This window comes from Arachis ipaensis, chromosome B02, assembly GCF_000816755.2.
Source record: "Arachis ipaensis cultivar K30076 chromosome B02, Araip1.1, whole genome shotgun sequence".
In the NCBI taxonomy this organism is placed as follows: Eukaryota; Viridiplantae; Streptophyta; class Magnoliopsida; order Fabales; family Fabaceae; genus Arachis; species Arachis ipaensis.
In genome coordinates, this window is record NC_029786.2 from 95,575,283 (window position 1) to 95,587,033 (window position 11,751).

Below are 11,751 nucleotides of genomic sequence, written 5' to 3' on the forward strand. Positions count from 1 at the left end.
TAAGTTGTGTGATTTTCTTTCTGAATATATTCAACTTTTATAATCATTGATCAATAATAAAAATATAATATATATTTTCATTCACTCTTACATCTTTGTCCAATGCAATCAATTGTTAATGAATATAGATCAAAAGTGGCTTACCTGAATGCATGTTATTTGGAGAGCCAGGCCTGTAACTCCAGAAAGTGTTCCATCCCCTATTATATATATGTTTGCCAATTTTATGATATCTATTATTTAGTGTTTATTTTTTATTAATTTATTTTTTATAATAAATCTTAAATATTTAAAAATTATTTATTTTTATATTTTTTAAATTAAATATTTATTTTTTATTTTTTTAACAAACTAAACATCATTAGAATCAACTTAATTTTGAGCTTGCAATTAAATATGAGATCATGTTATACCCTTAATATTTCCTTTATGGGTTGAAGGTGCAAATCTAAATATAAAATTGGAAGACCTTGTGGGGCCAATAAAGTCATGTTAAGCGGATCCTTTGAGTTTGTATTAATGTATATCCTCAATTAAAGGGTGAAAAGATAGAAAATCAAGATGCATTTACAGTTTGGCAAGTATAATAAGATTGATTATTCATGTATCTATTTGCATATTTTGATTCCATTATCGTTGTTTCTAGTAATTTGTTGTCACTTTAGCTTAATCCAGTTGAAGTTTAGGTTGTTATAATATCACTACAACAAAACAGTATTTTGACGACGGTTTTTTTAATGTTTGGTGACGGTTTTAACTGTCACTAAATGGTTTTGTGACGGCTAAAAAAAGCGTCACAGATTTGAGCGTCGCCAGCTAACATAGTGACGGTTTTGGACCACCGTTGGTAAGGAGTGTCGCTAAATTGTTTGTGACGGTTTTTTAAAGTATAAAACCGTCACTAATTTATAACACTTGTAAAGGTGTTTTTTTATACTATATTTCGCGACGTTTTGAAACCGTCGTTAAATTACTAAATCATGTGACAATTTTTAGGCATATTTAGTGACTATTTAAACCGTCACTAAGTTACTAGTTCTTATGATAATTTTTAGGCACATTTAGTGACTATTTAAACCGTCACAATATTTTTAGTGACATTTTTTCGATTTAAAACCATTACTAAGTTACTTATTCCTGTGACAGTTTTTTTTTGTATTTAGTGACTGTTTTAAACTGTCATAATCTCTCTAACATCAAAATTTCTATTATCAAAAATTGAATTCTCCATAAATGACATTATTTTTCAACAAATCCAAATTCAATCCCACAAGTTTTACAAAAATAGTAACAATGTATTTCAAAAGTTGAATTCTACAAATTTTAATTACATAGTAATAATCCATATGTAAATTCAAAAAATTCCAACTTAATCCAAACTTGTAAACCTAACAATTCAATCATAAAACTCCTTTAAACGTTGGATGGCCTATGTTGTTGAGGTTCATGACTAGCAGAAGAATATGATCTTGTATGTGTCGGTGATTCAAAATCTGCAACCTACAATTGAAAATAAAAAAAATATATATTTTAGAAAATATTTTAGAAGGATACTTATCAACAAGTGTTATACAAGAGGCTATGATTACAAACTACAATCATTTTAGAAGAAGTTGATGACAAAATTAAGTACGCAAGTCTATAAAATTAAGTATAACACATATCCTTATCTTACCTCAGTAGGAAAACCGGGTGGCAATTGACCCTTTTGATGATTCACAAGAAAATTTACTTGCTCCTGTAGCAATTGTACTTGTAACTTCAAGTTTTGATATTCAGCTCTTGATGGTCCACCAGTTGTAGTAGATTGCATAGACTCTCTTGAGCGGGATAAGGATCCAATCATTTGAGATGGACGAACACCAAATCCCATACCTCTAACATAGCTTGAATTCTCTTTGCCAAATACTTTAACATATGCTTCATTTTCAGAAGCACACTCACCAATTTCCTTTTGTAAGTCTTCCTGGAGTGATTCATAGGTAATTTTCAAGTAAGAAAACTAAAAAGCAGAAAAAGTGGCTAAAGTGATCACAGGTAAAGAAAACTAGCTTCATGACCCAGTTTTGCACTAACTACACTAGTGACACACAAATCCAAACTGATGAAGTGGGGTGGAAGAATGTACATGCAAACTGATAAACTGATAACTATAATAACTCTTGGCAAGCAGCTTGCTCCACAAAACCAGAGCAACAATTCAATGTACATGCATCACTATGGTCAACAAGTTGGTTAACTAAACAAGTTTCCTTCACCTAAAATTTTGAATTAAAATAGTGAGAAAAAAGAATTGCAGCCTCTATTGAGGGCTATAAATAATTTCTGAAAACTTGTAAGGAACAAATATTGTGCAAATCGAGTCATGCATGTAAATAAATTTTGTTTATGAATTTCATCATCTAAAAGTATGAGAGGATAGTATAAATTGGAATGTGACTGATAATAGTATCAAAATAACGCATGACAGTTTTAGTAGCAACACTGATCAATATATGACTTGGCAAGAAGTCCAGAAAGCTTTAATAGGAATCTTAACAATAACAGGATTTTTATATATCCTGTAGGCAATCGAGAAGGATCAATGAAAATGAAATTAATACTTCCTCTGTTGAACTTGATCCATAAGAACATGCAAGCTTTATATGAGTTGAAAGTGAGCAATGATGTAACCTATCAATGAGACTAAACTCAGAATACATGTAAGCTGTCATTGGTGGAAAATCTGCTAGACTCTTGTGGAATAATAATAAGGTTTGAAAAGTAATTTTAATAGTTAGAAAAGTTTTGATTCTTAAAAATAAATCCTTATCATAAAAAAGTCAAAGTATATATATATATATATATAATATGGGAAATGCTTTAATTAAATTTGACGGTCCAGGATCCCAATAGCAGATGTCTTAGTTCTATCCTTCCTGATCCTGGTCCAACATTGAAAAACACTAATTCTGGTCCAAAACTGGTATTAACGAGAAAGAAAGCACTAGTAAAAATAGCAGCAGCAGTAGTCTCGCGATGTGAAATATATTAGCAATGGAGAATTGGAAATCTCATATATATATTAGCAATTCCATTTCTGTCTCATGACACATATGCTACATTAATTTATTTCCTATAATATAGAAGTTAGACACCTAAGTCAATATGAAAACAAGAAAGTTAGTAAGAGATGGTTTTTTTATACTAGTAGTGAGGTGGTCTTTTGCTTTTAGCTTTTGCTATAAATTAGTCATCAAACTTACATCAAGTTTATAGGTGCACAAAAACAAAACTACCAGGTTTTACAAGGATGGACATAAGATAGAGAGATGAAATCTAAGACTAAAGTTCAGCTAATTAACTTTTCCATTTCTAGTATAGCAATTTGCATAATTCAGGAAGATGACTAACCGATTCATGATGTCATCAAGGCACAAAAACATCAAAGAAATCAAGAGAAGAAATAATAAAGGGAGAACTCAAAGAAATCTAGTTGAAGCATTTCATCGAACATGTTAAGTGCAGAAAAAAGAAATCAGAGAATTCAAGATTATATATCCTAATACCATAACTCATTACGAAAATAATCATCAAGAAAGGAAAGTAAGAGAAAAATATGCCACTATTTATATGCAATTGAATAAATACATGATTATTACCTTCAAAGGAAGTTTCCTTTCTCTTCCTGCTGGATTAATCACACCCTTCTCCTTTAGATTCTTCAAGGCCTTGGTCCATGCAAATATCTATCCATCCCTCTTCAAAATTCAGATGCCTAACGTTGTGCCAACCTTGTACTTAATTGGACCATTTTCTTAACATCAAAAACTTCAAAAACTTCCAACATATACATATATATTATATTATATTTTTTCCCATTAAATCCCTAATATCTACAATATCTTTTGGCAAGGCCATTTAGTACTATTCTGTACATCAAGCTGTACTAGTACAACTTGATGGGGGAAGTAACTAACGCTTCATTGATGACTTCGCTTCTCCCATCTTACTCAGAAAATTTGAATTCACATCTATGATTTATTCCTCTTATATCCAATTTAATTCAAACATATTACTTAGAAAATTTTAAAATGTGTACAAAGCATTGATTTTAAACTACAAGAATGAAGAATTAATTCTCAAATATCCAAATCTGACATCCCTGGTAGATCTGAAAACCTAAATTAATAATTCCAAAAAATGCATTAATTGCTCAAGTTTGAACCTAAACCAAAATTAATCATACTCAGATCATTTGATTCCAAGACACTATGATAGATATATATAGTTTGAAACTTACTGCGGCAATGGAGAAGAGCAGCTCCATCGCAGAGTTTCAAACAGAGGAATGAGGCTTCTCCACAAAAATGAATGGAAACGCGAACACTAACAACGAAAGAAGGAGGCGAAGGAAGGTGAACACGGTGAAGAACACAGCGAAGAGCGCGAACCGCGAAGAGCGCGAACCACGAAGAGTGCGAACCGTGAAGAACGCGAACCGCAGAGAGCGCGAACCGAACACTGAATGGCGAAGAACACAAACATCGTTGTTACCTTCTCTTCTCTTCTGACCTCAACGCCAATTGCTACTGGAGCAATCCATCAATGGAAACTAATTGAACCATTTAAGGTTCTGAGAAGTAGAAATGGTTATGAAAATAGAAAATAAGAAAAAGGAAGGAAAGGGATAAATTGCTGTTACTTATTACTTAGACATTTAATTGTTAGTGACGGCAAAAAAATTATGTAAATAAGTGATATTATTTTATTTAACAATGACTGTTTAAATAAGGGTCACAAAATAAGTGTAACTATTCATCTGATTTGGTGTAGTGTATATATATATATACATACACACACTACAAAAAAAAGGGGATTTTGCAATGCTTTTAAAGCGTGCCAAAAAATGTGAAAAAGAGTAACGATAATTTTTTGCCATACTTTTTGAGCTATCGGCACGTTTTTAAAAGGGTCACATCTACAAACATGTCGATTACTCTATCGCCATGCTTTTGTCGATCTATTGGCACGCTTTATATTTTGTCACACTTTTATTGATTGCCACGCTTAAAAGCATGGTCATATATATAACCCTATAGCCACGCTTTTAAAGCGTGCCAAAAAGTGAATATACAACTACGCTTTTAAAATGTGCCCATTGGGTTGCTTTTGGCTACGATTCAAAAGCGTGACAATGGGATAAGATATGGCTACGCTTTCTTAAACATACCTAGATGTGAACCTATTGCCACGCTTTTAAAGCATAGCTATATCTTCATCAAATTAAAAAAAAAAATTCCTAGTATGTGCTTTTACATGTACTTTAATGCACTCCAAAAATAATTAAAAACATTGACAAAAATATGTGAATATTATTTAAATAAGCTTGCAAAATTAATAAATTCCTCAAACATGTCTCTCCTATAAAGTGGTAAAAGAATAAAAGTTAAGTTATAAATATTTTCCTTAACCATACTCCATAAATCTCTTCATTTCCTCCTCCACTTCAAATCTCACATATGTCACGTGAGGAACTGTCATCGTTGTCTTTCAAGTATGTGTTTATATTATGCTTCACTAAATACTCAGCTATTACTTCCCTCTCACAAACAACAGCATAACACAGTGGTATTTGTCCATCATTATCCTTATAAAAGTACAAAACACACGACAATATAAGCAAAGTATCAAATTCAGCATTCGAAAAATAATTAAAATGCATAGAACGATCTTCTAGTGCACATGCTAAACTGAGAGTTAGAGTTAAGCAACTATTGCAATAAGGAATAACAACTTAATTTAACATTCAAGCTAACTTCCATCATGTTTCCGTTCCAGAAAAACAGTGGCAATACCTCTAAAACTCTAAAGCATATAGATTAGCTCAAATATCTTAAGTACTTAAATTGGAATGCTTTTAATTGCAATATATGAAATATCTTGGCATTAATATCAGCATTCGTAATATCCAACCACACAGAACTTTACGCTTAAGACGTAAACCTGAGGTGGTGAGGTATTATGACCTCTAAAGTAAAATATATACATAATAATAGTTGAAAGGAATTTATAATGAGGAGCCATGAAGGAAAGTTTAAACAAAATCGTGAAAATAAAAGCGCAACGCTCATGTAGCCAAAACTTGCGTACGAAGGAAAGCAAACACACACACACACACACACACATATAAGAGTGGAGTGTCAAAAGATACAGAATATTAAGCTCCGAATTCGACCTGCGAAGCCAAGGCCGGCCAGAGAATACTTACATACATATATACATATATATAACCCAAAGTCTCTCCAAAAATACTCAAAATAAACACTTAGTTCTCCATTAAGTCTCTAGGAGTTTTAAACATAACATACAAGTGGAGAAAGGTCTAGATACATATATAAATACATAGTAAAATATCATAACCCACATCCCAACTTCGCTTGTAGAGTAAATCCAGACGCCTAGCGCGGTGTCTCTTGACTTGCATCTAAAAACCACAAATATATGTATAGAATGAGAACCGGGAGTTCTCAACATAGTAATGGTGCCAACATACATAATATATAAGGTCCCAGAAAAGCCAGGGGCGATCCTAGAACTCCGACACTCAGTTAAAACTTAAAGGATTAACTAAACCAGATCTTTAGGTGCATAATCTAAGGTTTTTCAAGTTATATCTCAACTACTAACTTAACCCTGCGAATCTTGCTTCCTCCTGCCCTCTGAAACACCGGTGGAACTGCCCTCGTCACTCCTCCACTAGATAAGGGGCCTCTCAGTTGTACAGACAAACAATACAGGCAAAGAATTTACAAATAAGATGCAGTTACAGCAGATAAAACATATAGCAAGTAGACTTAGTAATTCAAGTAGGCAAACCGAAGTAATGTAAACTCAAACAAAATAAACAAATGCATATGATGAATGCCTGCCCTATGGCTGATGATATCATCTGTTGGTTATATAGCCGACCCAACATCTCTTGGTAGCTAACCTTGGACAAGAAACACCATTACAGAGCAAGTGGAATGAGCCACAACCCCCTTGCTACTACCCAGACGGGTGTTTAAAAACTCAACTTGGAGCAAGTAGAATAATCCACTACTGCTACTACTATCTAGGCATCACAATCACTGACCTGGACCAAGCGAGATGGACCACAATTCTTGCTATTGCCCAAGTATCTCAATCACTAACCCGGAGCAAGCGGGACGAACCACAATCCTTGCTACTGCCTAGGTATCTTAATAAAAAATCCATTCAGTCTCAAGTCAATCATCAATCATGATTTACCACTTCACAAGCTTTCTTCATTTCTAAATTACCACCCTCTCAAGGTTCAACCCCCTCACTATAATTAAAACTAAGTTTTAGGGCCTTAAAGAGTAAAAATAGAGGTTTAGAAGTCGGAAATCATGTTTGAATCATAAAAATGCAATGCTTTCGAAAACAGGGTCCCGCGTATGCATGCCATGTTGTGCATACGCGGGGGTGTCATTTACCTCACTCGCGTACGCGACTATTGTTCGCGTACGCGAGCCCCCTAGACAGAAGAGAAGTCCTGCGTCATTTGCCACTCACTCGCGTACGTAGCTTGCAAAATTCACCTCTCGCGTACGCATGCACACACCAGCGTACACGAGAACGTCTGGATAGAACTAAACGTTCACATCGCCTGTGTGCTTGCGTACGCATGCCCCTCAAAAATGGTAAAAAGTTAAGTTATGCAAAAAGTACTCTTACACTCCGAACATCCGACGCGCATAATTTTTTCGTTAAAAATTATTTTTTGTCCGTTCTTCGAACGGCGTAAATTTCACGGTTAAAATTTTTATTCAAAATAAGTTTGGAAAAGTTTGGGGGTCCGGAAGCCGAGTTATAACCCGTCGAAGTTTGGTCAAGAATCAAGTTTCTCTTCAAAATCACAAACCTCTATTTTTGCAACTTCTTAACCCAATACCAATAACCCAAGCTTCAAAACATCATCAAAACAAATCAAACCATATCTCAACACTCCTCTTTCACTCCATAATACACCAACTATACAATTTCATAAGATTCAACTCCAACCATTCATAATCAATACAACTTTATACTCAATCATCAATGTATCATTATTAGTCATCAAAATCATCATTTCACCAAGCATCACTCACATTAAACAACACAAATTCATAACAAGTTTAACATTTTCATCATTTACTAACCATCAACATGCTAACATAATCTAACCTATCATATGGTCATCTAGCCTATGTTTTTAGAAGACATTACATATTATCTATGAGAAACCAAAACCATACCTTGGGCGATTCCTCCCTAAGCCAAATACACCTCAAATTGGCAAGATCCCAATCCTCCACCACCAAGATTTTAGCACCTAAAGCACAACTAATCTTCCAATCTCCTCAATTATGCTCCAAAGTCACATACATACTACCTCATTCATACCATTACATTCACACTCACAAACTCAATACTCAACCACATATAATCAAGAAATTTACTAGGGTTTGAGAGTTCTTATCTTACTCATGCATCAATTTAGCAAGACCCACTAATTTTCTCAAGTTAATTTGACCCTAGAATATCAAAACAACCAAAAATATCAACATCCAATTATCAAATTTTTGAAATTGAGGAAAAGAGAGACTGAGAGTGAGATTGAATTTTTCTTACCAAATTGGTTAGTGGGCTTTGTAGAGCTCGACGTGGTAGACACGTGGCTGCAAATAGTGTGGTGATCAGAGCTTGGAATTAGAGGATATATAAGATTGAAGTTTATGAGTGAAAGTTAGGGTTTCGCATGCATTCTTCCTACCTCTCTTCAGTTTTCAGCATGGTATGAAGTGTTCTAATGGAGAGAGAGCTGAATTTTGCTTCTTATATGATGGACCTTGGGTCCGGTCTAACTGGTTTGGCTCGTTGGCCCGATTTTGGGCCAAAATTTTTAAAATTAGTGTTAAAATTAATATTTTAATTATTTCTATCTCATTAAACTATAAAAATTAATTTTTTAATTTATTTAAATAAAAATTTAATTTATTAATTAATTAGTTACTAATTACCCGGGATTTACATTCATTGTCTGCAAAAATAAGAATGTTAATACAAGAATCTAATGTAAATAGTTTTCTGAATCGATGAAACTGTGACTTAGATATTTATATTAGAGTCATAGGATCGTTACATTTTACATTTTTTTTTTATTTTGTGGTATTATTGTTGTAGATCCATTTGTTATCATAGACGATGAGTTCGTCATCATAATGAAATTTAATTCTAAAAGGATTATAAGTACAACAATCAAACATTATATTATTTATAGATTATTGATTATTAGGTGTATGAGTCTGAACTAACGATATTTTATGCTAAATACATACAATATAGAGCAATATGTTGTGATTGGCTTAACAAGATTAACATGATCTGAAAAAAGTATTATTGGAAGATAAGATGAAACAATTTACATCTGCACCAAAACAATTTCTTAGGATCATTCTAAACTAGATTCAGACATGATTGCAAAAGGAATTAAGCAGTTTGTAGAAGCTGACTCATTTATAAAGGGACGCTATGTGATTGTAGATGTTTACTCAAAGTTTAATTATATGATAAGTTACCGCAAAGTATGTATGACTAAATAGAAGTCGGTTGATAAATTTTTTGATAGTTGAAAAGCCTCTTATAAAGCGTTGTCGATATGAATTGAAACAATGTATAAAAAAGAGCTATCAACAACTGTGATATTTGAAATGATATCTACCTACCACGGAATGAGTTGGCTCTAGAAATCCAAATATTATATCGAATTTTTTTTGGAGTTTTTACCATTACGTTATAGCATTCAGATACAACAAATCGATTGTACCGATAAATGACACACACTTGTATGAAAAATATATAGGAACTCTATTGGTTGTCGTTTTACACGATAACAACTAGAATATTATGTCTATTGCCTTTGCTATTGTTGAGGGTAAGACTTCTGATACATGATACTTTTTTCTCTTTGCAAATACATTTGATGACGAGGGATGACATGGGTCTTATATCTTATCGACATGACTATATCAGGTCCATCATAACTCGTAGTAATGTGGCATGAGAACCTGCGAAAGCTATCTACATATTTTGCATCAGAAACATAGCATTCAACTTCTTGATGAGGTTGAAGACACCGTTCTTGCAATAGTTTGTGATCAACATAAGTAAATAACATGAGTAATATAAGATTGTAAGCATTATGTGATGATAATGATCAACTCTACAATTAATATATAATTGCGGTCTACTTTTTTTTTTTTTGCAAAGTTATTCCAAAACAATGCGTAAATACAACATTAATTACCAACGATTATGTGATCGAAGGCGAGGTTTATACTCAGTTGCTGGATGAGATCCCCCACTCACAACATGCTTTTGGCATACAATGGTGGATATCCATTGGGCCATATAATCACGAACTTAGTTAAGTGCATCTTTTCGGCGTTGAAAGGAGCGCATAATCTTCTGTGATAATACTTATTAAGGAAATCTTTTATAGATTAAATGAGTTATTCACCAAGAACAGGGTTAATATTAGGCTCGAATTAGTACGTGACACGTATTTTCTGGATCAATGACCCAAAGATTTTAAGCAAATTAACACATTGCAGAAACGTCAGTCACTTATTTTGATAAGTAAAATGACATATTTGAGATGCGTGAGATGTCCAATGTTGTGGAATATATTAAGGATTTATCCTTAACAATGGGTTGCTGCATGCACAAAATAAAATTTAAACACCTGACACTTTCTTAAATGGACAAGTCAACTGATTACTCGACCAATTCAACTTGGTTAAATATTGAGTAAACTATCATTTCTACCCATAAAAATTTAAAATGCTGACAAATCTACCCACGAATAAACAAAATTATCATTTGTACTCATAAATGATGGACTTTTACTAACAAAATTATTCGAACCCTAAAAAATTATTTGAAATTTCCAAAATACCCTCTAATATAACCTAACTCTAACTTCTCTTTTTTACTCCACACTACTACTCCTCCAATCCCAAACCTCACTACGACCCAAATCCTTCCTCACCACCACCCAAATCACTTTTTACTCCACACCACCCGTCGTCCGCTTCACCACCTCCGCCGCCTCCTCCCCAGGTGGCCCCCTCTCTACGAGTGCCCCGTCTGCTGCGTCGCCGCTGAAGCCTCCAAGAACCTTGACCGCGCTTTCTCCCTCGTTCGCAAGTACAAGCGCCGCTCCATCCTCCGTCGTGTTATCACCATCGTTTTTGCCGCAGACTTTCGCAAAGTTCTCTCCTATCTCGAAGCCTCCATCGGTGACATGCGTTGGCTCCTCTCCATCCTTGACACTGACACCTCTGCCGCGACTGCTAGTGGCAGTAGTAACATTGTCTTTTCGCTTCCTCCAATCGCCAGTAACAACCCATTCTGTCTTAGGCATGGTCTTTTATTTCTAGTGTTCAAATAGGTCAATTGAACGATAGGGTAGAAGCTACTAATGAATTTGCTTCGCTTGCAAATAATAACGATAGGAACAAAATTATTGTTAAGGAAGGTGAGATTCTATTTTTATTGAAGTTCTTGAAAGAGAATAGTGGTGGTGGAGTTTAGGATTGAGAAAATGATGGTGTGGAGTAAAAAAGAGAAATTAAAGTTATGTTATATTATAGTATATTTTAAAAATTTTAAATAATTTTTAGAATTTAGGTAATTTTATTAATAAGAATCTATTTTTCATAA

At 33.8% G+C, this 11,751-nt stretch overlaps 1 protein-coding gene across 1 annotated transcript; it reads right to left on the reverse strand.

Moving 5' to 3' along the window:
- LOC107627722 lies at positions 1,224–1,962 on the reverse strand. Its single transcript, XM_021113914.1, has 2 exons — positions 1,676–1,962; positions 1,224–1,500 (listed from the first exon to the last, which is right to left on the reverse strand). Exons 1-2 carry the CDS (start codon positions 1,871–1,873, stop codon positions 1,414–1,416), a joined length of 285 nt encoding a protein of 94 aa, XP_020969573.1. The 5' UTR covers positions 1,874–1,962; the 3' UTR covers positions 1,224–1,413.